A 27465-nucleotide genomic window follows, 5' to 3' on the forward strand; every position below is an offset into this window, starting at 1 on the left:
AGGAAAAGCCAATGGCAAGGTGGGCCATTTTAATTGATTGTAACGTTTAAACAGTAGAAGAGATTGACTGTCACCATCTCCTGAAAATGAGCATCTGCCTTTGGACAAAGGCTGTAAGTTTGCTGCTGATACATTTTACTTTTTGAGTACCACAAAGGAATTCTTCCCAGTAGAACTGCCTATATCTGCACATAGCCTTTACCTATATAGGATAAGAATACTGTGCACGGCTTTCACATAATAAAAAAAAATACTCTGTTTACATGCACTTTCATTATTTTGTAGCAGGAAAACTGAAGCAATATAAATTCATTTTTATAGTGGTTGGTGTCAGTTAATACATTGTTCTTCCAGTAGTAATGTATTGTAATATAAATTTCCCATTAAGTTAGCACAGAATAAGGTTTAAGTGACACTATTTGTGAATAACAATTTACTTGTGACTGTGGTATAATTTAATGCAAATATTGCTCTAAAATGAATTGGTCTGATGTCAGATTGACGGTTTGTACTTTTGTTAGGCACAGCATTTATAGAAGTCCACTATTCCACACGTATGTGGAAGAAAAGGTTATCAGCTATTCACTATATGAATATATAGCTTCATTAAAAGGGCTCTGAAGATGCGTGTAAATCATGAAAGAAGAGTTTGTGATGTTTCCACACTAAAACCTTGCTGAAATTCCCTTCAAATTTGTTTTATGTTACTTTTAAATACTTGTGTGGTTTATGTTTGTATACTTTTTTATAGGAAAATTTCTTTTTTTTCCCCCTTGAAGTTCAAAATCTCTTCTGAAACCCATACAGTAAAACCCACCTAAATGATTTCACTTCTGCAGATAAGTGTAAATCTTGACTTGTTGGACTTTAGCGTAGAATAGTGCATGTGTAAGAAAGACTGTTTACTGTTATCATCACTGAGGGATGGTGGGGTCACACTTCACAAGGCCAGCAGATGGAAGGAAAATCAGTGGGACCAGAATCTTTCTAAGGAGAGGATGCAGAGGCCAAAAGGTCTGAGTCCAACCCCTCTAGCAGCTACTTACGCTTTTTGAATTATTCAAATACTTGGCCATTGATAGAGAATCTTAAATAACATATTTTACCTTAATATACGCTTGTAATAGTCTTGAGTGTTTTGATTGAGTGTAGACTGTCCATCAATCCAGTGGGGAGACTGAGAGCTCACATAGGAACAATGGGAGTTGAGAAGACAGCAGAGAGTCACTGTGGTGAGCAATGAGGCTTCTGGAGATGTGCACATAACCCTGAAGAAAGCCTTTGGGGCTGTTCATGAGGTTTCCAAAAGCCGTTATTGAACACAAGGATGATGCTTACCTGGCTGTTTTCCACCTGTGTCCTTGCTAAATATTGTGTAAAAGGGAAGACTCTGAACACTGCTTTGGAAAGAGGACATTTAAGGTATTGCTTAAGTCCTTAGAGTCCTGCTGGGAGTTGTAGGGAATAGACAGCAACGGCTGTCTACATGGAGAGATGCAGTTTGAGTCTTCAAAGTAGTGTTATCAACAGTTTAGTTTGCTGTTTGTTCTTTTGTTGTTGGGGTTTTGTTTGGTTGGTGGTTTTTTTTTTTTTACTAATTTCATCTCTTTTAAAGTTTCTGTTTGTAACTAATAGTGACCTGGAAAAAAGACATAAAAACAGAAATTAGGATGTTTAGGCATTATTTTGAATAACCTGACTGATGAATCCGTGGGCCTGCTCACAGATAATCTGTTCTTTAATTCCTTTGCTCCTGCTTTTCTCTTTCCTTGTTTCCCTTTGCCCTGTTGCTAAAACTATGGAATTAGAAGACATTTTTACTGCAGTTGAACTGTCAAATGGGAAAAAATAATTTCAAAACATATCCTTCAAACTACAATTAATTTATTTTCCTTTTTCTAGGCATTTGAACTTTTATTTGTTTCTTTGTTGTTATTCCAGTTCAGCTCTCAAATACTTTAAGCTGAGCCCAGGCTTCATTTTTGGTGAATTTCTGGGAGTGGGTGAGATTTGTGGGAATTACTGTTGTCTTTTTATAGATGCTCTCCTTTACTTTCTGACCTTATTTTTACTGGGATTCCCAGCAAGCCCCTCATAGCTTTGCAAGCTTCTGCTCTTGTGCCCTTCCCATGCCAGTGGGAAGAGGAGCATGAAACTAACTGGGATCATGTAGTTTAGTCAGTTTAACACAGCTGCTGCTGCCACAAGCAACAAATTTTATATTGCAGAAGAAAACACAGTCATGCAATGTGATGAGCCTAGAGGCTTCTCCCACTTGGGTATTTTAACAGAAAATGTAGGAGGTTTTATGCAACCCTCAAAAGTAGAGCCCTGCACCCAGCTGCAATTGAATATGAAACACGTTTTTTAAAAGCACCACATAAAAAGTATTTCACAGGTTTTTGAGTAATTGTGTCTGTTTTCTTCTTACCTTGCATGTTTTAATATGCTTTAATGTCAGGTGTCATATTCTGTGTACCTGCCTTGGTGCATTCCTCTGTTCTCTGCAAACACATGTACATTCACTTGCATACACACAAAGATGTATGTGTTTTACAGGGAAAATGTATGCATAGGGGTATATTCATACCTCATTTGAGATGCAAAGAAGAAAAACAGCAGAGCATTTCCATGAAAAACAAAGTGTTGCCTACAGCAAGTCTCTCAGTGCCTTGAACATCACACGGGCTGTCATGATTTGTCAGCCTTAATCCATTGCCCACTCTGTATTGGGACACTTTAGCAAAGCAACAGTCTGTGATTTTAGTTAACTTCTCCTAAGTCTATGTTTGACAGATCATAGAATGGTTGGCATTGGAAGGGACCTTAAAGATCATTTAGTTCCAACCCACCTGCCACGGGCAGGGACACCTTCCACTAGACCAGGTTGCTCAAAGCCCCATCCAGCCTGGCCTGGAACACTGCCAGGGATGGGGCACCCACAGATGCTCTGGGCAGCCTATGCCAGTGCCTCACTGCCCTCACAGGAAAGAATTTCTTCCTAATATCCAATCTAAATCTACCCTCTTTCAGTTTAAAACCGTTCTGCCTTGTCCTATCACTACAGGCCCTTGCAAAAAGTTCCTCTGCTGCTTCTTTAGGTCCCCTTTAGGTACTAGAAGGCTGCTATAAGGTCTCCCTGGAGCCTTCTCCTTCTCCAGGCTGAACAACGCCAACTCTCTCTTCATAGGAAAGGTGCTCCAGCCCAATGGTCATCTTTATGGTCCTCCTCTAGACTCACTCCAACAGGTCCATGTCATACTTGTGTTGAGAGCCCCATACCTGGACATAGTACTCCGGGTGGGATCTCATGAGAGTGGAGTACAGGGCAAAAATCACCTCCCTCAGCCTGCTGGTCACGCTTCTTCTGATGCAGCCCAGGATACGGTTGGCTTTATGGGCTTGCAAGCACACGTTGCTGGGTCATGTTGAGCTTCTCGTCCACCAACACCCCCAAGTCCTTCTCCTCAGGCTGCTCTCAGTACATTCTCTGCCCATCCTGTATTTGTGCTTGGGATTGCCCTGACTTGCATGCAGGATGTTACACTTGGCTTTGTTGAACTTCAGGAGATTCACGTGGGCCCACCTCTCAAGCCTGTCAAGGTCCCTCTTGATGGCACCCCTTCCCTCCAGTGTTGACCGCACCATGCAGCTTGGTGTTGTTGGCAAACTTGCTGAGGGTGCACTCAATCACACTGTCTGTGTCACCGACAAAGATGTTAAACAGCACCAGTTCCCATACTGACCCCTGAGGGTGGATGAGCAGTTTCTGTGAAACTCTGTCTGTTTACTTGCTTTTTTGACTCCATGAATTTATTGTGCCAAATTATGTTGTTTGTACCAAGGGTCAGACCGTCATTGATAGCTTCCATGTAGATGGAAATATATCCCACTGTTGGGACAAACCACTCACTTCTTGGTGCTGCTAGCACAGTGCCTGGCACTTCCTTTGATCCAGCAGATTTTAATTTGTTTTTACTTTTTGTAAAACTTTAGTCTGCTTTGGTAATGAATACCCAAGAAATGTCATGCATGAGATTCACAGAAAGTTGCATTGAAGAAAACGGGCTGATTAAGAAGGGAGAGAAATAAATGTCAATACATTAAGTAGAAGTAACATTTCAGCTTGAGAGACTGCAGATTTAGGCAACTTTGGCTTTTTGAAGGAGGAGGGTATTTCTTTGGGTTTAGGGTTTCTTCAGGCACTCTCTTATCCTCATCCTCTTCTTTCAGCATGTATGTGTTCACATCTAGGTGAACTGCTGTGATTAAAAAGGAACTGTATATGTAGGCAAAAATATCTTGTAAGCTGAAATGGGAGATAACTAAGCGCTCCTGCCTGCTGTTGATGGGATTACCAGGTACTGTGAATCGTTCAGGTAAAGAGGCCTGAGGTGGCGCTTCAGACTTGTTATTACACCAGGGATATTGGTTCCATTTCAAATAAGAAAGTAGGTTCATCTCAGTGTGGTTCAGTTCAAAGTCTGAAAATGTCTCTTATTGGAAAGATTTGAAGTGAGCAGTTTTGATCCCTCTGCAGCAACAAGACGTCAGTGGCGGAAAGAAGTGGCAGCTGAACTGGTGTGTTCGCTCTGTGCCCAGCCCCCTCTTTAAATGAGGATTTATTTTGAAACAACAAATTATGAGAAAGGGTGACTGAAAACTATTTTGTAAGCATGTATCTCGTTTGGAAGATGCTGTATAACAGAGGCTCTTCCTTGCCTTTGATTTTTCGTTTTAAAAGGATTTTAAAACCATGTAGTCCTTGTCCTAAGATAGGCTTATTACAGAGTTCAGTGATGTTCCCTGAAGTCAGAGTCTAGCTTGAACTGTTTCCCCTGGCTATATTATGAGACAATTTGACTTTGCATGAAGTTTTGAAAACCGTATGTGAGGGTAACGTTTCAACTTCATGCTCTCTTTGCACTGTGAATGACAAAATACACTTTGAAGTGCTTTTTCATACTCTGTACCACTGCCTTTTGCATGGAAATGAATATTAATAAAAGTAGACCGGTGCTCCCTTTTGGTTTTAATGGGTTGTTCTGTCATTTCTTTAATTTTTCTGTCTCTTGAATTTCATATTTTTAAAAGTTTTATTTTGTTTGTAGTGCCAGGCCCTATACCTGCCAAGTCAGTGAAAGGCACTCCTTTTGAAGATAAGATCTTCCTCAACTGGAAGGAACCTGTGGATCCAAATGGCATCATCACTCAGTATGAGGTAATTATTAAGCAGGTAACAAGCATAGGGTAGGGCAAGGGAAGTACGGCAAGAGGTGTGGTTGATGGTGAATATTTAGCCTCTGTAGGCAGCTATTCAATTATATGCTGCTTTCATTTACAGCACACAAGGTTTTGTGTATTGATTAGATATCAAAAATCATAATTGTGATGTGTATGTTGTTGGCTGGTTGGCCCTGTCAAGTGGCTTTGGCATGCGAGTATAACAATACTGCAGGAGCATAACAACACTGCAGTCCACATGGGAGGTGCTAGTTTTAAAAATCTTGTATCATTACTATACACCCTTCCAAGGCCATGACAGCCATGATCTATGAAATCTTCCTTGTTGGAAGTAGAGGTTACATGAAAAGTAAGGCGGTTATTTAAATTTGGAGCAGTGTTTTTTAGCTTTGTCAGATCTTTAGATATCACCCTTCAAGGAAACCTCCATACATATTCTGTTTAAAATGTATTTAATATAAGAGCTTTCTGGGGACCTCCCCAGGAGGTTGGCAGGAAACAAAGGCTGATTTAGGAACAAATGCCATCCTCTCCAGCACTCCTTTTTTAAAGGAACAGAGGGTATAATTTTGTGTGCTATAGTGAATTATAGGACGAAGACAAACCAACTAAGCAAACAAAACCCCTGAAACCAGTATTTTTTATCTAGTTAACACTAAAAAAGTTCTTTAAATAGTGTGGGTTAACCCTGGTGGGCAGCTGAGCCCCACCCAGCGACTTGCTCACTCCCCTGCAGTGGGATGGGGGGAGAATCGAAAGGGCAAATGTGTGAGCTTTTGTGTTTTAATCACAAATCTAACAAAACACAGCACTATACAAGCTGCTATGAAGAAAATTAACTCCATCCCAGTCAAACCCAGTACATTAAGATATCGTTGCTGGCTTTAAATATATTAGTTCAGTTTGGACAGCATTTGAATGCGATCTTTAGAAGAGGAGAGGGTAATGTATTACAGAAAATTAAAAATAAATGGTTTTGGTGGAGATGGGGAGGATGGTGGGGGAGCCCTACCTTTAAATTGAACAGTGACGTTTTCCATATGTGAACTAAAATCACAAAGAAAGAGAGGTGAAGAGCACCTGAATAGCCTTTTAATAATATATATATTATATATAATAATATATGTATACCATAATACACATCAAGTCCTCATGGTATCACCAAGATAACTGGGTAGCTAGATGAGCATGTGTCTTTTGTTTCCTTTCCAGTCAAGCTAATCTAAAACCCTAGTGCCAAAACCTGTAACAATTGTTACAAAAATAATTGTTTTCACAGGTCAGCTATAGCAGTATACGGTCGTTTGATCCTGCAGTTCCAGTCGCAGGACCTCCGCAAACCGTGTCGAAGCTGTGGAACAGCACGCACCACGTCTTCTCACACTTGCATCCTGGTACTACTTACCAGTTCTTTATACGTGCAAGCACTGTTAAAGGGTTTGGACCAGCAACCACAATCAATGTAACAACCAACATCTCAGGTAAAACCAACAAAACAACAACTGCAAAAAATTAAAAGGGCAGGAATGTTTTTTCAATTTTTTTTTTTAAAACTTGAAAAATCATGAAATGGGAAAGACAACACCCCCCACCCCACCCCAAAAAAAAAATAATCCTATCATGTTGTGAAACTATTATTGAAAATGCTTTTGAGTGTATTTGCCAAACAGTAGCATAAACTCAGGGGTAAATCCTTGCATGAGGTGGAAATTGCATACCTGTAGTTGTTAACTGTTTGGTTTTGTGTAATCTTGTACTTTCATCGAAAGGTTTTGAAGTGCTGTATAAACCTTAACTAATTAAGCCTTACAGCACTCTATAGGTCACTAAGTACTGTATTTGTTTTGCAGATTAGTAAAGGCAGATGCAGAAAATTAACTGACTTACTCAAGGTGACATCACTTAGCAGCACACAGCTATAACAGAATTGGAGTGGTTGAGAGCAAGTGTGAATTTCTTTTGCCAGATTCATATAGGTCTGCTTTCTTGTGCCTTTCTTCACTTACTGCAATGCACCAAGATTGACAGTATTTGTCTTAATAATGCACTGCAAACTCCAGAAGAAAGTAACATCAAATGGAATGCTTTAGTATTTTTATTTTCTTAAATTTCAGTATTATTGTTGAAAGATAAGATAGTAGCTTATACAGTTGATAGCAGAAGATAAGTTGATGCTATATCTAGAGAGGCTGCTGATTTTATGACATGGCGACTTCAGAGCTTGGCGGAGATCAAAGAAATCAGTCATTTAGAAATTTAAAAAGCACAAAGCAAGCTATTTTCCTTATTATCTGCCATAATGAAACTTAAATTGTCCTGTAAAGGGAAGTTAAAAGTATATTTGGAATGCACCTACCATTTCTATGGAGACCTACTCACACATTCTCCTCACCCCATTCTCAAAAATGTGCACATAAATCAAAATATGCATGAATTCAAGGCAAAACTCCTTGAATTATGTAGCAAATGAAACGCTGTAGTCATAGTTAACTGGAACAATTGGTTGAATTCCATTCCAGCACATAAGCACTAGCACTGCTCATACCCCAGCCCCTTCAAAAAACACCAACCAAACTGCCCAAAGCCCCCAACCGACATGTCCCATTCTGTTTGCCTAAATATGAGGTTGTTTTTAAGTCTAATATTTTACTCAGGTTGATTTAAGGTCCTTTCACCAGAAATTCCATTTCATAAATTTTCAGGGATAAAGGTGATGTAGTACTTGCATTCTTGTCTTCTAACTTCTTTGCAGGAGGAAAAAAAAGGTGTAACTATGTAATATCTTGCTAGTATGTCTACCCCCCGGACATTTCAATATTTTGAGAAATAAGTACCTCAGCGTGTCCGGATTATTTAGGACTACGGTGTGTTCAAGCTTCTTCAGATATGTCCTCTTTTTCCACCCAGAAATTTTGGGAATTTCACCCAGAATCCAGTCTACCACACTTTCTATACACAGTATGGGTCTCTTAGTTGGCAAAACACAGTTAATACTAGGATAGCTTAAAGGCAGTCTGTGACACCTCTTGTGTCTGAAATTCCACCTGGTGTTTTGTGGGTTTTTTTCATCTTGCTTTATGCTGAATTGTTGTCTAGTTTTGCTCAGCATAACTGATACTTTTTACGAAGCAATGCCTATGTTTCAGGAAATGCTAGCTTTATTTTAATGGAGTGAAATTATTCCTTTTAACCAAGCTTACAAGTGGTTGCTGTAATCCTGTGGAATATGGTGTAAACAGTAATTTATAAATGAACATTAAATGAACATTATTTCTATAAAATAATATTTCCAGAAATTAGAGCAATTTTTGCATTCATCTAGGATCTGGGATGAATCTTACAGTGTCCTTCTATTGATATATTCTTGTAAAATTATTGCCACTTAAATGATTGACATCCTGCTAGGAAACATCTTTATTGTGAAAGTTCATTTTGAAATACACAGGCGTCATTAATGATTTTATAAAGGTACAGCCACATATAAAAAAATCCCACACAGATAGTTTTCAAGCTTAAAGATTAGTAATTAACAGGAATTATTATTTTCTGAATCACAGAAAATCCTTTTTCTTAGTTTTCAAGCTTAAAGATTAGTAATTAACAGGAATTATTATTTTCTGAATCACAGAAAATCCTTTTTCTTTCCTTGCACTAGAGTTGAAGTCAGCAACAGTATTGCCAGTGAGGACTGTGGCAGGTTTGTGGCAGCAGAGTGAAGTGGGGTGGTTGAAGCAATCGCCACCACCAGGCATCCAACCCACAACAAACATTGCTGCCATGAAGGCCTGACAGCCAGTCCAGTAGTGAATCAGTTCCTGAACTTCATATAGTTTTGACTTAGATTTTGTATTTTCTTAATACCCTGGGCTGAAAACTACTGTTGTGCAGAAACTGATTAATGAGCAGCTTGGCCATCCATTTTTAGAAATGGAAGGAGGAATGGACATGGGAATAGACTCTCCCATCCAGTTCTAGCCCACAGATGTATGTCTATCCAAACCCAATTTTCCTGCACTCTCATTAGTATTGGCAAGGTCTCTCATTATGTTTAAAAGGAAATGTGGAAGGTTCTTAAATTGTTAGAGGAGGAAGAATAGAGGTAGTGGAGGTTGGGTCTTCAAGATGGTGAATATAGTTGTAAGGTCAAAAAAGCAAAGCCAAAATGGGTTTTTGTAGTCTTAGGGTTTCTTGGCAGTCACCTCCTCCCTCTATTTCTGTCCTTCTTGAATAACCTGTTTAACTTGATAGGTATCATGATTTGAGGGGGAGCAGTTAGGGGTGGAGTTACCAATTTCTATTGAAGTTCCATTGATGCTCTGGTAAAAGATTGTGCCTGACTGGAAAATCATTAAGACAGACTCATGTAGCTGATGAAGATTGTGGGTTTGTACTATACTGCAAGCAGCCACAATCTCATGAATATTCAGAATGTTTTCACTGATTTGTTTCTCATTCTTTTCCTTCCCACTAAACATTAATCAGCTCCCACTTTACCGGACTACGAAGGAGTTGATGCATCTCTCAATGAAACTGCTACTACAATAACTGTACTCTTGAGACCGGCACAGGCCAAAGGTGCACCTATCAGGTAAAAAACAAAACAACAAAAACCCGAAAACCAAAATTAACAAAAAATCAAGATGTTTTAGAGTTGATTATATGCCATCTCGCAGCTCATAGAGCTGTTAATTTGCAAGCGATATTCATTTGACATTGCTACTGTTTCTCTTAGCTAGACTGAGCTTGCCAATAGATCTGTAATTAAAAAGAAAATAATCTTTGGTTTATTTTATTGTGGTTTTGTTTTGTGGTTTTTTAATGGTAGTCATGACCTGAATCATCCAGCTGTCTGTCCTGTTTGATTTAGGGTCCCAAGGACCACCTCCTGTCCGTTACGATTTCATTTTACTTTCTCATAGTGTCTTTGAAATAAGAGTTTGAGAGGTGTTTGTCAGAAAGTGGATTTGAAAATAACTCTTCCTCTCCAGTGCTTCAGATCAGCTATTCTATAGCATATATGTATGATTGGAAAATTGGAAGCTCAGAGGAAATGGGAGAATAATAGTGATGAATACAAACTATTTGACCTTTTTCCTCTCAGAGTGCTTCTTACTAGAAATCATGTAGCAAGCTATTAAATTTTATTTGGCATGTCCCATAATCATATTAAAATGTTTCATTTATGTTAACTTCAAGGGGTCTTTCCCTTTTTGCTCTCCATCGAGAGATAATTTAATTCTGTTTGCAAAGATTAGTCCACATCCTGCTCTTCACTTGTTAGTGCAAAAATTCTGTGATATTATTTCCTTCCATTTGTGTTTTAATGATGTGGCTGCATCAGCAATATTCAGGGACAGGGTTGACTAGTTGGTGGTTAATTAGCAGCTGAGCATCAGAACCTTTTCATGCACTTAGCCTTGTGATATTTTAGAGAAATATGGGCTAATGCATTTCATTCTGTGCTACATTAGGTCAGTTACAGTGGCTCAGCTGATGTCAAGTAATATACCTGAGCCCAAAAAGTAGAGGAAAAAATAACTATTATTTAAGTCTGTTTCCATTAAGAGGAATGTATGTTTGACATGGATGTTGTGGGGATGAGTCACGTACCTATAAGCATTTATATATGATTATCACATAGTTACCCTTATGATTGATATGATCTAATTATTTATTTATCTTCCATCATAGAATCCAGATTCGTCCCCTTTATAGGAGATATTAATGGTTTATATTCACAAATAAAATTGTACCCCCATATATCATTAGTTTCTGAATGATGGCCCTGGAGAAAATTTTGGATTTTTTGGGGTGTGAAGAGTGGTAAAATGTGCAGGACTACATTTAGTACAAGACATGGATTCCTAAAATAGGGGGGTTGTTGAATTAAGACAGTAGAAGCCAGACCTGTGATCTGAAAATGCTCCCAAGTTATTCTGGTGCTTAACCTCACTATACACCTTTGCAGGTGCTTTTAAAGCCTTCCAGGCATCCTGCTGCTGGCCATGCTCAAAGCTCCATGTTGGAGAAATGTGATACCTATCTCTCATCTAATCCATGCCAAATCCTTTCAGTTTGTGCTTGGTCCCCCAAGGGGGCTGACGCGTAGGCTGGCCCAGAGCACGCCTGCCAGACACCACTGGGATCTGCTGACAGTGGTGCGCATCTGCTTTACAGCAGCTGTCACAGGGCAGCTACATCCATGTAGACAGCAGCAGGGTCCTGCCACTGACCCTGACGGGGGTCAGTCTCACATGCTGGGGTTCTCTCCTTGGGGTTCTCTTCCGTGAACTGGTAGTGTGATGGGATGTGGCTAGAGGATTACTGATAGCTAGCTCAGGGAGCTCTTGTTCCTCTGCACTGTACTGGCAAGTGAGTAACTTGCTGTGGAGTAGATCTGCACCGCACCCCTCATGTTTATTCTCTCAGTTTTCCTTACAGCATCCTCAATTCTATGGCATGAGCTTGCCACTGTGGCCTATGAAGGTGGCAAAAAGGATGTATGTACTAAATGTTAATAGACAGTTTGATAGAGTATTAGTAACTATTGTTTCAGTATGTTCTCAAAAAAGTGTACGTCTGTCTTCCTGTCTCCCACCTTCCCTCTCCACTTTAATTGATTTCTAAAACCTAAGAGATTTCATTAAATTTCTAACATCTAGAGGCCAAGGAAATAAGTCCTTCACCATAACCGGAAAGCTGGGTTTTATTCTTAAAACAAACCAGGTGTTTTATTCTTTAATGGGAATGAGGAGCATTCTCCAGGGGAATGCAGAAGACAGGGTCCTGTTCCCTTTCCCAAAGTTATGTGTATTGCAGTCAGGTATTTTTCAGCAGCTTCTTAATAGGAGAGATAAACGTAGCACACTGAAATTCTGAATTGACTGAATGCATTCCGCTAAACATTATGATGTGTTTTAGTGAAGCTTCACTCCTTCCACGCTGCAGTTGTGTTTCTGCTGCAAGCTGGCTTGCTGCTGTAATGAATGTTACGATGTAGGTGGGAAAAAATGCATCACCATGCCTGCAGCTGTGATTGAGTAGAACAGCTGTTCAAATGCTGTCCCTTAGCCTGACACTGAAGAATACAATTGTCTTTTTGAAAAAGTTTGTTTGCACCCAGTCCTCTAATCCCTGGAGCTGTCGATGGTCAAAAAAATAATTTTAATTAATAGCAGTAGATCCATGATTTAAAAACAAACAAAACACAAACAAAGAAGACAACTTAGTCTGATACTCTTTTGCTTTTACAAACAGAATTTTACTATGATCAGCCTCTCCATCAGCACACACCCCCAGGAAACAGATGTTCCTTAACTCAAGTATAATCTACATGTGGCTGTCAATCATTTCTTTAAGACACTGGATGCCATAGTCATCACAATTTAAACATGATTCTAATCATATCTTCCCTGTCAAGTGTTATTGTGTAATCTCTAGCATTCTTTATGGCCTCCTGGAGTTTTAAACCAAATTGCAAACTAGAAATGCAGAGGAAGACAGGGCTGGATGGCTCGGGCTCACTGTGAAGCGCATACCATGTCACCATCAACCTCATGGCTGAGATCCCAGTCAGTAGAATCAATGGTGCTTCAGTGATTCACTGGGAGATATGATTTGTTACTGTAGTTTTTCTGAAGGATCCTAGCTGAGCACCAGCAAAACAATCTTTTGTTTTTGAAATCCTACTGCAGATGAGGATTAGAGAGAGCATATGTCAGAATTAGCATAGACAACTTTTTAATGATAAAATTTATTTTATTTGACTGCTAAATTGTTTTTCTTATACTGCCATATGCAAAATCAGGTTGGTTTTGGTTTGCAACAAGGAAAATTAAGTGAAACATGGCAGGGAGCAGCTAAAACTTCGTTATCAGTCAGAATTCCAAGAGCTGGGTTTGTGACTTGGGCTGTCAGTCTGGCTGGCACCTGTCAGAGGACTCTGTGTCTCCACGAGATGTATAGAAGGAAATCTCTAGCTGGTATTGCAGCCTAGTCAGAATAGCACTGAAGTATGAACATGTTCATGACTGCCATACCTCTCTGGGAGCCTGAATTTTTAGGGAGAGGTGAAAAGGCAGATCTGTTGGCACGTGCCTCCTTTGGCTGTTTGTGATTGTCTTGGTCAATAGGCAGGTACTGTGATGGTTTCTTTGGTAAAAACCAAGCAAACAAAAACCAAAACAAAACATAAAAAATATTTTCAGACCTGAAAAGTAATTTCTTCATGCAAAATATTAGCTGAGGAGCTCTTCACCTGCTATATCTTCAACACTTTGTCTGCTTACCTGGCTGTCTTAGACAACTGTTTGGCCTTTATGATCCTGATGACTTACGTAGCAGGTTCTGAAATTTGTATTACACTTCAGAATAGCTTAGAATTTATTTTAGTTGTCAGGGAGAAGGGATATTGTCATCTAGGTTTTTCACTCCTCTCTATTTATTTCTCTCTTTTATTACTACTTTGTTGTATGCGAAGACTGGAAAAAAATTGCTATTGCAGGAATTCCGTCAGCTCTGGTTACAAGAAGGCTCTCTCAGTAATTGAATTCCCACCATTACATAAAAAACGTGCAGAAAACATAAGATAATTGAAACTAGGATTGGTAATACGTAAAAATGCAGGATAAGCAGAGTACATAGTCTTTAATTTGTCACTTATGGCCTGATACCAAACCACATTTGCAGCCAGTGAACACCCTGCTTAACAAGTTGCAAATTTAACTTTTGCTGCTTTGTTCACATCTTACAGCTGGGTGTCCTTTCCGAATGCTATTATGTGTACACAGAGTAACAGTGCTGCTGTGGAGCCTCTATGTTATTCAGTAAATGGGTTTAAACAGATGGTATCACAAAGGGCCCAGAGGTAAATGACTGTATTCCTCCGTGTCTTGTTAGCCTATAATGTTGCACAAAAAATACTGCCAGATCCCCTTTCCAAAGTGGGTAGGAGGCACATCTTTTATTTTAAAAAATACTCTGTGAAAAATTATATATAAATAAATATATATCTATAAGAAATAGAACCTCGTTGGAGACTAAAGATTTTCTGTTATTTGCTATTTTTTCTTTAGCTAAAAGTAATTGTATAAATGCAGATGGCTACAATGTGTGTGTCTGTTTCTTATTGCCACATTTTGTAGCTTTTCAGATGTAGGGGCCCAAAAAGCATTAATTTTGAAAGCACATTTTATGCAAATTAGTGTATTTGAAAATTTTTCAGAACTGTCACATTTTATTGTGATATGCTTAAAATTTTGCCTTACCTTTTATATTACATTCAAAAATTACTGTGTTTTTAAAGAATACTATGAGAAGAGACTTTCCTAATATTTAACTCTCATGCTATTCACCTTTGATTTTTGGTTGATTTTGTCTTCAGAGAGACTTGACCCTTAAAAAAGATACGTGCCTTAAAAAATAGATACCTCATTTACCTCTTCTTCTATAACATGGGGTGGAGGGGAGTTAATCTGATAACTGTGGTGGACTCAGCTTGTGAGCTGGGTGACAAATCGGGCTGTTCTAGAGGATGGTTGCAGGCGTTGCATTATCCTTCTGCTCTCCCTGCTGGCTTTCTTCTCCTTAGATGGCAGGGTGTCATGGATGACAAGCTTCCTGCTTTCCTGGCACTTTGGAGAGCAGAACTTGCGTCGGTCACAGTCCTTTGGCAGCTCGTGAGAGAAGACTGCAGGATGGAGGGAGCAGAGACCCAGTCTCTGTGGTTGGCTGCCCAGCTCAGGAGTGGTGGGGTTAACCCTGCCTGGGGCCAGGGCCACGCCGCTGGTGGGGAATGAGTGCCCATAGTAATTTCATCCCTTGGGACAGTATAAACAAAAATTATTTTAAATATTTTTATATCCTTTCAAGTTTGTAAAATATCGATGCTTTTAGGGTTTTTTGCTAGTACATTAATTGTGAAGCATAAAGAAAAATTCTGGGTGCACAGGGGTCTTGTGGAAGTGATTTGTTGGTGCAGGTCACGTTAACTGGACATGATTAATAAACAGAGTTTGCCACAGAAGGTGATTTATAACCAAGCTCAGTTCACAGATGGTTTACGAGAAACAGAGATCCCTGGAACTAACTCATCATTTTTGTTGTTTACATTCTTCTTTTTACCTGGAGTTTCAAAAATGAGGTGACTTTGTATATTCCTCTTGGACACTTTGAAAGGGAAGAGGCTTTCCTCAAGTATTTAGGTGCTAGGAAAAGGGGATGCTAACTTTTTTGTTCAGCTCAAGAAAAACGTGAAACCAATTTTGTATTTTTTCATCTCTCCTTTCTTCTTTTCCCCAGTATCATACTTCATCTCTGTCAATACAGTTACTGTGTTTTCTGGGTAGTAGTTGCAGAGAAAATGTTTTAAAGCTGCCCCATAAGTTCTGAAAGAAGGAGGATTGTCTTTGTCTTTGCCTTTTGGAGTCCCTGCAGCAATGCAATGGATTTTCAAGAGCTCCATTCAATTTTACTTTTTCTGTTCAGAAAGCTTTAAAATGGAATCAAGACAGGCAATTCTGCCAGTCTAGTTGAATAACTTCAGGTCTTGCTTATATGCATAGGCATATTTTTTTGCTAACCTTTCATAAGGTCATGAAACGTATCTGCATATAAACGAAAAATTGTGTACATGTAAACATGTGTGTGTATACATGCATATGCATACATATAGTTCTTAAAACTTAAAAACCCTCTTTTTTTCTTATAAACTGAAGAGTTGCCTCCTGCTCTCAGTGTGTAAGTTCTGTACTTCTGCAGAGCAGAGGAAGCTGATAATGAGTTGGTAACATCCTGCAGTTAGGTAGTTCCCCTAAAGGAGAAAGAAGAATTATAATTACCTGTTCTATTTTGAGCAGGTGATTTTGAAAAGTGACCAAGCCATGGACCATTTCAAGAGAGGTATTGGGAGGTTGGGATGGGGTTTTAATAGGCCGAATGCCATCTGCTTCAGCAATTTGTAATGTTCTATCATTGACAACTGTAGAGGAATGAGGCGGTCTATTTTAGTGGAATGGACAGATTTCTGTCCATCTGTGCTTGTATTACAGCATGTCACTTGTACTTTAGATCTGCATAGCTCTGAGCCAAGATAGAAGCCACAGCAAGGTCAAGAGGTGGAGAAGCCTGTCAGCACATTCTGTCTCTAATGATATGACAACTGCAAATTGGTGCTTCAAGCACAGCCTGGAGGCAGTCATTACGTTGGGCCTTGAAGCTCAGCTTTCTCTAATACCATTTCAAGGAAAATGCTAACTTCAGATGCTTCTGATTAGCCAAGAGTTTAATTTATTGTAGTTTAAAGTCAGATCCATTCCTGTGTTTTGTCAAAAGAAAAAAGCCTGGGGGAAAAAATAATAATAGGTAGATTGTGTATAGGTTTGTATTGTTTGTTTTTCCTGAAAAAAATGGGTGCTGCTTCTTTCCAATGGCTGAATTAGATAGCTTTGCTGTATTTCAAGCCTTTGTTTCTTCACTGCATCCATGCATTTGCTGTCTTTTCCTTTTTTTCTTTTCTTTGTTTTCTTGTTAAGAATTGCAATTGGGTTCATATTTTTATGAGACTAGAGATTTGACCCTAGCAGGTGACTTCAAAGTTATGCTGGTTTTCATTTGTCTCTAGTGCTTACCAGATTGTTGTTGAGGAGCTGCATCCACACCGAACAAAACGAGAAACAGGTGCCATGGAGTGCTACCAAATCCCTGTCACCTATCAGACCGCTCTTAGCGGAGGGTCGCCGTATTACTTTGCTGCTGAGCTGCCCCCAGGAAACCTGCCGGAGCCAGCCCCCTTTACTGTGGGTGACAACAGGACATACCAGGGTTTCTGGAACCCGCCACTGGCTCCTCGGAAAGGCTACAACATCTATTTCCAGGCCATGAGCAGCGTCGAGAAGGTAGGTGCCAACCACGCCTTTTTCCTGGAAGGAGTCAAAGACGTGGCCGTGGTGACAATTAGGACTGTCGGGGTTGGACGTAGTGGATGTTGGCAATGGCACGGCTGTAATGCCTTCCATGCTGTGACAGCATGGCAGTATGCCATTCACATTTCACACCGCCCTTGTATCATAGTAACTGCTACTAGATGAGAGTTCAATACATCTCGTAGTAATTGTCTGAGCAAAGTAATTTCAGTGCTGTGACTCTGCCTCCTCAGTAAATAACATCCACAGTCCTTTCCCCAGTTCTCAGTACTTGTACACTTCAGAAGATTAAATTACCGTAGGATAAACAGAATGCGGGCTGCTCAGCAGGCTAATAAAACATCACAAACTTTTTGAGACTCTCACACTGAATGTTGAATAAAAAACAAAAGTTTGCTTGAGCAAAAGTAACCCCAGGCCCGTGCTGTGTTTACCAGAGCCCTTGTGTAAAGGTGGACCTCAGGCTTGCTCCACTGCTGTGCAGTAGTAGAAGTACGGGTCTCGGTCACCTTTATTACCTCCTTGGTGTTTCATTTTTAACTCCATCACTGACTACTGCTGCTGGCTCTGTATGCATATGGAAGAGGGAAAAGCACCAGGGAGGAAGGTTCCAGGTGGGAAGAACTGTGGCTCTGCAAGTCCTGTGCTGTTGCTCTTGAGTGGATCTTCCTCTTCCAAATGAAAAATGAGGGATGGGGAAATGTTCAGTGAGGAGGGAAAATGTGGTAGACACAGACGGTTCAGATGTTTAAACATTTAAAATTTTGATTTCTAGTTTAAAAAATGGAAGGAAATTGCAGGATTATGTCTGTAGGAGTGTCCATACAAAATGTTCAGTCGGGTCAGAAAGGAACCAGAAAGGACAGTCTGATAGATGCTGAGATGAACCAGAGCCATCAGAAAGGAGCAGAAGCTGTTTACCCTTCCTTACATTTGGGTCTCTGCAGTGACTGAACAAATCCTAGCTAACAGGTAGCCTTGCCTTAGAGCCTTTTGAAGAAAATCTCACCTTCTACCTATGGTTTTGAAAATTGCATATGCATCAAGTCTGAATGGGGACAAAGCAGGAGCTAATGAAACTGCATTGGAGCTGCTTGAGAACTGGATGCTTTTTCTGATGAAGGGCCCATTCCCTCTTTTTAGTTCTTATCTAAAGACTGCTATGAAGCAAACAAAGCAAAGTAAATGTAACTGCTAGGCACTCATTCATATTTCTGTCACCTGCTACAAATAATTCCTTTTGCTTTTGTTGGCTTCCAGCAGACTAAATTGTAAGGAAATTTGTTTCATACCCAAAGAAATAAGTGGGAGGGAAAAGTAAAATAAAAATATTAAATAGAAAAATACATCTTTGATTTAGCTTTTACATTTTGACAGATAAGTAGTTGAGGGTAGAACACATTATTTTTTACTTTACCTTGATTTCAGTTTGTGAGAGAGTTTAATCCTACAGTGTTTTTTTCTGGTATGATTTAAAACTTTGGATCAAATTTCTGTTCCTAGAGGGATTTTGGGGGAAGTTTTGGGAGGACTACACTGCATTCTGCTGGAACAGAGATCTCGTGGTTGTAAGAGAACCTCTGAGCTGCAGAATATTTAAACAGGTGTTTTACTATAAACTAGTGGGATCACCAAAATAGTCAAGGGAAAGTTAAGTATGCTCTGAAATACACTGTAGGGTTGGGTTGAGGGTTACTTTGTGATCCTCACAGACATTTTGAATATGAAAGTGGAGAAGTAAAACCGGTAACTGGGGAGAATGCTAATTAGGTAAGATTATATCGATAAACTTTGTGAAGCTTTCATTTAATTTGAAAAATTGTCCTCATGGAACACTTATGGGAAGCCTCAACTCACAGCTTTGCTCATTCTTTACAAGCTGTGTTTACAAAATAGCATCGACATATTTTACAGGTTGCTCGGGAATCTTCAGGAGGAGAGAGATCCCAGGGGATGTATTTGGGGATGGCGTGCTGGTGGGTGCAGGACTAGAGGGAGCATATTTTAAAAATGAAACTGTCGTTATTATATTTTCTAATTACATTCTAATATTGTTTAGAGTGATCTAATTAATACAACAGCAGCTGCATCCTCTCATGCAACCTTATGCTGTTTCAATATGCTTGCCTTTAAAATGACTGCACATTATACAAAAAGGTCAGAAAAACTATTTATGACTGACCCTCGTCTGTTCAAGATGTCCAAACTGTGCCTAACCAAGTCATTTTTCTGTTCATTTCTTTCAATTGCTGACCGAACTTCTGAAGGAGCTTGGGGGATGGGGGGAGTAAAATACATATAAATTGGCTTTGCTTGTGCGACTCCTTCTGAAGCACATCACTGTCAAATCACTGTCTTTCCTGGGCAGATTATGTAGGTTTATCTGTGTGTGTCACGTGTGAAGGGATACCTGAGCTGCTTTGGTGCTCATTCCACGCTCAGAAGCATGAGGGAGCGCATTGCTGATGTGCTTCAGGTGACTTTTCAAGACTGTCAGGATGCAGCAAGACCTAAGTTTGGAGACAGTGCTGAGCAAATGTACCTTCTTTGCTGCACAGCGCTGTTGGAGCTCAACTAGCTCAGGATTTCTGTGCCATGACATAAATAGGAGCAGCAGTCCTCCCCTTTTCTTCCAGTACACCCTCTGTCTGCATTCTAATGGCATGCTTCCCATTTGATTTGAATAATCTGAAATTTTTCTGCATTTGGGCTGTCCTGCACTTTTTCTCCTCATTGTTATCCTGGGTAGTGCAGACCAATATCTAGGTTTCATCCAGCTTTTTTAAAGGCAAAATCACACAGCCTCCACCCCTGCTAAACCCAGAGCCCCGAGCCACCTTGTTGGGTTGCCCCAGCTGATCAGCAGATCTAGATGAATTTATGGAGCGGGGAGGACAAGAAAAAGCAATCTGGTCTGACTGGTTTCTTTACTTTGCTCTCAACAGGAAACCAAAACTCAGTGTGTCCGAATAGCTACAAAAGGTAAGAGGTTCATCCCTTCATGCAAAGTAGCTTTTCTGATGAAATGTGGCATTTCTATTAAATGTCTGAACCAAAGCCAGTACAATCCCTCTATTTTGAACCATTTGATTGTCTTACAATGTAATGGGCTACTGCCTTTTATTCTTTGATATTTGGCTAAGAGAGTACTGTTCTAGCAATACTTAGAATTTGGACAAAATAAGTAAAGCTTTTTTTGTTCCCCTGTCATTTTCAAGCTCTGTTTTTAGGCTGCTGGAGCGTTGCAGGTGGCGGATAGATGGACTCGAGACTAGAAAGCACACTTGGTTAAACCGTCTGTTATCCTAACAATTATTTCCAAGCAGAAGTGGAAATAATTTAAATGAAGGACATGACAGTTAATTTTCCTAAGAGCTCTGAATGTTAGCTAGACATAGGGGAGGGATGATTTGAGGAAGGCGCGTGTCTTTGATAGCAAGCAAGGCCCAGGGCTAAGGCTGACTGCATAGCTGTGAGAATAAATCATATTGACCCTACATACAGCAGGTTAATCACATACCACTCACTCAAATATGCTGTTTCATCTTGAAATTAGGACTTAGTTGTTCTGCTTGTTGTTATCTCTTGCTTTGACTGTAGTTGTAGCCATTCATTTTGGTTGCTTGATTGTGTCAACATGAGAGTTGTTTGATAGTCTCTGGCAGCATAAACAAGAAGGGAGCTTACAAACGCTGAAAGGGTACTCTGCAGAGGCCCAGCACTACTTACATTGTCTCTTTCTAATTGCATGTTGATATTCAGTGTAAAAACAACTTTAGATATGAGCAAGCAGGCATTTAAAGACTGCAGTGGCATCAGCACCATTTTTTCAATTGCTTCTTTCAATTTAAAACTTGTTCCAATTAAAAGCTGATGCCTCTAATGAGGTAGTAGCAACCAAACGTTTTCTTGAGAAACCAGAAAATAAAATGTACTTCTCAAGATGTGTTAACATTTTCGTCAAGTGAGGTAAGCTAATAAAAAAAGGGAACTTAAAACCGTGAGCTAAGTCTTCTGTGAAAAGTACATCAGCATTATCTTCCTTATGTTTACCTGGCAAGATTAAATGTTTGAATTAAAATATATTTGCATAAACAAATATTTATGTACCACAAGCCTGTATTGCTAGGATTTGAGTTAAGGGAGAGTCTTGAAAGGCTCAGAAATTACTTAAAATATTACAGGAATGAGGAAGTGGAAAGCAGTGGTCTCTCATCATAAATTTTCTGCATAGTAATAACCAAACAGGGAAGGAATTCACCTGGCTTATGAGGAAATAATTTTTTACTTAACTATACTCAGTCCATTGATCTCGAAGTAATGTTCACAAGAGCAATAGTCCCGTGGATGATTGTTTGTATGCCTTCCTCTGCTATAACGGTCAAGTTCACTCCAGTGGCTGTAGTCTGAAGGAAGGGGGAAATGAGTAGCCGGTTTCTTACCACCGTGCCATAAATCTTGCCTTTACTACTCTGGCTAAAGACGGGCTTTCCTGAAGTAACTGCATTGCCTGATGTATCAGTGCTATACTCCTTGAATTTGGAACTAAAACCTGAAATATTTTCTCTAACTTTATTTTAATTGATAGGTGGGAAATGTGGAGGGAGGCAACATTAGGAGCAAATGCTTTCTGTTGCTCTGAAGGAATGCATTTAATAGGACATCATCACTTCAAAGTCATAGAGATACATTCATGTCTCTTAAACGAGTTATACTGGTATTCTGAATAATTTTTTAAAACCTGATACTGAAATTTTCTCCCATGTTTTCATTGTAAAAATAATACCACAATTTGTTGTGCTTGAAGAAAAGTATACTGCATATATTGGTTTATGTATGTGTTCATCTGGTTATGCTGGTGTTTTTTCATAGCGTGTACATTTGCTTTGACCTAGGAGACGTCTGGTTACATTTGTAATATATTCATAAGGGAAAAGAGGACTGTCTTACCTTACCTAATGCATCCCAGTAAAGCCAACATAACCTTTTAAAATCCAGCAAATTGTCTAAACTATGTATTCAGTTATAAAAGTAGTGTGTAGTTCTGTGTCATCTTCTGTGACCTGAAGCAGCCTACAGCTGGCCAAACTGAATCTTGTCATGAACACGTTGAAAAGGCATTAAAAACCATAAAGACCTGGCAGGGAAGGGGGTGAGGGAACAACATTAAAGGTGCATGTAAAAGCAAGAAGAAATTTCCCTGGTAGTGAAGTTCAGCATTACCAGCAAAGGTATTCTCTCATTTTTGTCTTATTCAAGGGTCTGGTGTTATCTACTACGTATATTCACACCGCTAAGATGTAAAGATGGAAAAAGATATGGTAATAATGTCATGGTTTGGTGCTTGAGAAGTTCATGTCCTTGAAAGCATAACCTTGATAACTTAACTTTCTTAGATGCATTATTTCCCTGACTAATTTTTTGTTTGCTTGGACAGTTCCCTATTAACATAATTTAAATGTATTTTAATGCTTAAGGGGTTTTGAGCATATCATTCCCATGGGTTGCCTTCTACTTTTGAGAACTGATGGAATAGTTTGTTTATTGGTGTCAAGGTAATGAAAGTCAGCAAATTTAAATTGAAGCACTCATACTTTCCAGTCTGTGTATTCCAGGTGCAATCTTCTCATGCACTTTTGGTAACAAAATGCACTGAAGTGTGAACTCATCTAAGAGATTGTGCCAAATCATGACTAAAGTATGTTGCTGCTTTTGGTGTGTTTTGAAAAAATGTTTTTAAAGTAAGCTGAGATGCTTACTAATGTCTAGTATATTAAAATACACAGAGCAAATTCTTCATGGAAGCGAATATTGGAACAGCACCATATTAAAAAGTAGTCTCCTGAACAGTTCCTGCATACTTGCAGCTGAAGGATGAATGTCAGTGATTCTTTGATGGCCCTGTTTTAGTGTAATAATAGGATTTCTTCTTTATCTGGACACCTAGTTGCACAAAGCTTGTAATAGTTTAATGGCATTGTGACTTTTGCCCTTCTGCAGATTGGACTGAATTGGCCAAGAGCATCCCAAGTTATTTAATGTGGCGAGAGGGTATGAAAGTTGCACACATATACACAGTCTGTTCACATAAGCTTTGATTCTTGAGGAAACCAGGTTAAAAATAACTGCTTGTCACAGTTATTCCTTGGATACTTTTAACCAATATTGCCTTCCTCTGTCAACCTGAATTCCCTTCCCATTCAGATCCTCTTAGTAACCAGTGATCAGTATCAATTTAAAAAAAAAAAAACAACCAACAACAAACAGTTAACTTTCTCTACCTCATTATTTTTCGAGTCTAGGTAGTAGCTTTGCCCAGTCAATAATAATCTGGCTTCCCACACATAGTAACTGAAGAAGGAGAAAAAAGTCATTTTCTGAAGTGCAGAGAAGAGTACAGGGGCTGAGGTAATAGGTCAGATATCCATTAGGAATGGGAATAAGGCATTATGCTAGAAAACGTGGGGTTTTTGACAAAACCGTGTTACATATAATTTCCTAAAGAAAGTTCTCAAACTTCCTGAAAAGTGATTTGGGAAGGCAAAGTTCAACCAATCCATAACATTCTCATGTAACGGTGAATACATGATAACGTCACCTGCCCAAGAAAAGTATTGACACAGGAGTGTGTAAAAGATGCACAGTTCCTATAGCTTGTACTTCAGAGTAACACACGATGTTGGTGACTGATCAGTCACATCTTGGAGTCGACTTTGACTGTGTAAAATTCTGAATGGCTTTCCACTTGCACACAACATTGGCATTTCATTTTACAGTCTAAAATGTTATCAACTGCTGAGGGAATGAAACTAGATTAACATGGTCAGAGAAGAGTGATGCTTCAAATTATTTAGCATGTAAATAGACATTTAAGAGGACAGAAGGGACAGCAGAGCTGTTATTAAGCAGAGAGTATATGAAGCTGACATTTCTGACAGTTTTTAGGCTGCCAAGTTTGGGGCTAACGCTGATTTACATGTATTCTTTTGTTTTGTTTAGGAGACCAGAGAAAAATACTGAAAATTTAATAATAAGTAATCTACTGTGGCAGTAAATAAAGAAGTGGTGGGCCTGGCAGCTCTGTCCCAGAGTAGTTGGAAGGAATAAATGAAGTCCAAGGTTTCTCATTCTGCGTTTAAAACATGAACTTCATCACCTCCAAAATTATTTTCCCTTGTGGTTTTCATTTGTATGATTAGTTCAGGCAGTGTAGAACCTCTGTGTCTCTGTGCACGTTTGGTTCATACAGATGGATGAAAATGCCATTTGAGATGATGCGCATCTGGAAGTAATTGTGAAATAGCAGAAAATGACTTTTTAATCTGATTTGAGGAATAAAAAGGTCTGGGTGGTAACATTTCAACTGCAAGTGTGCATTTAGTCCACCATCATTATTGCTCTGAATTCATTCCCACAGCAGTTGGGGATTGATCCAAAGGCCTTTGATGTCAATGGAAGTCCTTCCACTGACATTAATGTGCTTTGGATTAGGTCTTTAGAAGTCTTAAATCTGTCTAGACCATAATTATTTCCTTGAAATTGTTCCTGATGATGTTTCTGCTTTAGGGAAATTTGTGAAAGTCAAATCACCTCCTGTAGCAGGATGCTCAAATATGTCTGTTACTGATTAATGCACAGATGAAGGGAAGATGTCAGATGTTAAATGTATATGAAACAAACTTTCTCTTATGTTGTTTTTATGTTTGGATCAATGCTTCTACAAGGTCTTTTAGCCATACCATCATAATAGGCACTGGAGGCCTAAGTGGCAATATAAATTCAGAGAAGAATGCAAGAGTTGCCTAAATCACATCTATCTTTTCACTCATTCACAGGAAAAAGCTATTAATATGTTTAAACTTCAGTGGTCTTTTGCATAACGTCTTTTATCTCACAGAGAGGAGATGTTAACTGACTTGCTGAGCTTTCCAAAGATGGCAACAGGATATTAGCATGGCACATATTTTCCTCTTTTGTATGTGAAATTGCAGTAGCTCACTGAGGAACCACATCTGCTAGTTCTGATAAGTGATACCTTTGGTTGTAAGTAAAAAATTGAATGATCTTTTGATGGAATATTTGATGATGGTTGTAAAAAAAGCAGTTTGCTGAGGAACACCTCCATATTTCCAGACACAAAACCTGTAATGTGGGTATTTCTGTATATGTGCAGAGAGTAACAAAGTCATGGAATTCAATTACAGAAATTTGATTTGAGTAAAAAGGAATTCAAGGTAACAACATAATTTATTAGGTGAAGCTACCTGATTGATATGCATGGGACAACGATTTTCAGAGGACGTGTTTCCCATTCTGTATTATAAGGCACCAAAGAGAAGTACCCTTTTCTCCTTGCTGCTTGGCATGTCTAAGAAATAATGGGTATCTCAGAGTAACAGTAAAAAACTCTGAATTACCTAGTATTTTTTATGTTTAAGACATGGCCTGAGCTGAATCATTTTTTTTAACTGTATCTGAAGATAATTTTGATCAGAAGTATTTTCCAGTTTCTAGCCCCTTTCCTAAGTCTTCAGGAATTCAGGTTTATTACTATGTTTTGAAAGAGTAGTTGACTGCTTTTGAAAAGAAAAGTTTCATGGATGAGTAAATCTAGTAAACAAAATGAGTAAATCTAATCGCTTTACTAAAGAACTTTATTTTTAAATACATGGCTTAATGAATAAGTTTATTACATGCAAATATTCTTATTAAATTCAGTTTGGTTCTGAAAGTTAGCTATTTTAAAATTTATAAGTTTTTAAGAGGAAATGGTAATGATAGGTATGTTTCAGTGTTTTTAAAAAAATCAACCATTGGAATGACGAAATTTTGAGGGCAAAGATATAATAAATATTAGCTTTTCTTGATTTTGAAATGGTTCGATATGTCTTTTGGCCTAGATAATTAACAAATTATTTTGTGCAGATGCTATAAACAGATTGAAATCTTAAGAACCTTGAAGATTTCCTACAGAATAAGAATTTTAAAAGTAAGAATTTAGGTAGAGGATTCCAGTTAAATATTAGAGAATGAATGTTGGTAAGTTACCTGCTCTAAGTGAAGGTTCAGCATCTTGGCATGCTTTTGAGCAATAAAGCTGCTCACGGTTTACCTGGACAGGAAGGACAAGCAGGACTTTATCTCAGAAAAGAATGATGCCCAAGGAACACAGAAGGACTTCAGCAACATCTAAATCAGGAATGTGCTTATTGATTTTTATGAAAACCATTTATGGCCCTAAAATCAGCATCACTGTGTTTCTCTGTATGTAATCAAATGCTTTTAACTAAATGAAAAGAAGTTCCACCTCATTGTCTTGAACATTACAAGGGTTTATTAAACCATTTGCTTGTCATCTCTGACAGCGTGCTAAGTGAAGTTCTACAGCTAGTCATCTAGAAACAAGGAGCAGCATTGCCAAGCATAGTAGCACTTTCCAAACACTGTCAAATGTGTTGCAGAGCAAGTCAGTATGGCTGATTGGCACTGCTGCCAAATCACTCGAATACAGAGATTGATGCTTTGTCAGCTGTGTAAGGAGACGAGGGCTCTGAAGTTTAGGAGCACTAACTGCTTTCTGCTCTGATGGGAAGGTTTGTGTGAACCACTCTATTTCTGGAAAGATCCTGGCCAGAAGGGTATGCAGACAGACATTGCAGGAGGGATGACTTTTCTAAAAATCATGTGGTTATCACACATCTGTCTGTCAGAGCAGGAGGTAGTTACAGGCACTGTTAAAGAGATTTTTGTAGCCAGGTAAATTCAAAGCATAGGGGACAGAATTACAACCCTGTGTGTGGTTTTCAACGCTATTGCCTTTGGAAGTGTGTGGAGGCTTTAGTGCAAATTCAGCAGTCTGAAAAGGACTGGGAATATTCTCCGTGCTTCACATGATGAAGGTTCTCGATCAGGATGGACTCCGAGAACGCTTTGCTGTCAAAGAGGTCATGGAACAGATTGCATCCTTTGCCGCTTCTGATTAACATTTACTTTGTTGAGTCAACAGGAAAGGTAACCACATTCAATACCATATAGATGCCAGAATGTTTAACCTGAACATTAAATCAGAGGTCCCATATCTGCTGACTTGTGTTACTTGCTCTTTGCTGATGACTGAGTATTGGTTATTCATATATATGTAAGCAGACTACATATTATTGACTGTTTCAGCCCCTCTGCCAAGTGGTTTGGCCAGACCATTAGCATAGAGGAAAAAGAGGTCCTGCCCTAACCTTGCAGTGGTGGAAAATACCCTGAGGCAGTAGTCTGCACTGACAATACACTACTGAAATTTGTCAGA

The 27465-nt window shown here is 39.1% G+C and overlaps 1 protein-coding gene across 7 annotated transcripts in view; it reads left to right on the forward strand.

Annotated features, from left to right (window-relative positions):
* The window catches only part of PTPRK (protein tyrosine phosphatase receptor type K), a 411664-nt gene that overhangs the window by 323550 nt on the left and 60649 nt on the right, over positions 1-27465 (forward strand). For all 7 annotated transcript variants that reach the window (XM_040597798.1, XM_040597792.1, XM_040597791.1 and 4 more), the window contains exons 9-13: positions 5112-5221; positions 6524-6725; positions 9727-9832; positions 16865-17138; positions 20111-20147. In XM_040597798.1, coding sequence (XP_040453732.1) covers positions 5112-5221; positions 6524-6725; positions 9727-9832; positions 16865-17138; positions 20111-20147 — 729 coding nt within the window. The remainder of the gene's footprint in view (positions 1-5111; positions 5222-6523; positions 6726-9726; positions 9833-16864; positions 17139-20110; positions 20148-27465) is intronic.

This window comes from Falco naumanni, chromosome 6, assembly GCF_017639655.2.
Source record: "Falco naumanni isolate bFalNau1 chromosome 6, bFalNau1.pat, whole genome shotgun sequence".
Lineage (NCBI taxonomy): Eukaryota > Metazoa > Chordata > Aves > Falconiformes > Falconidae > Falco > Falco naumanni.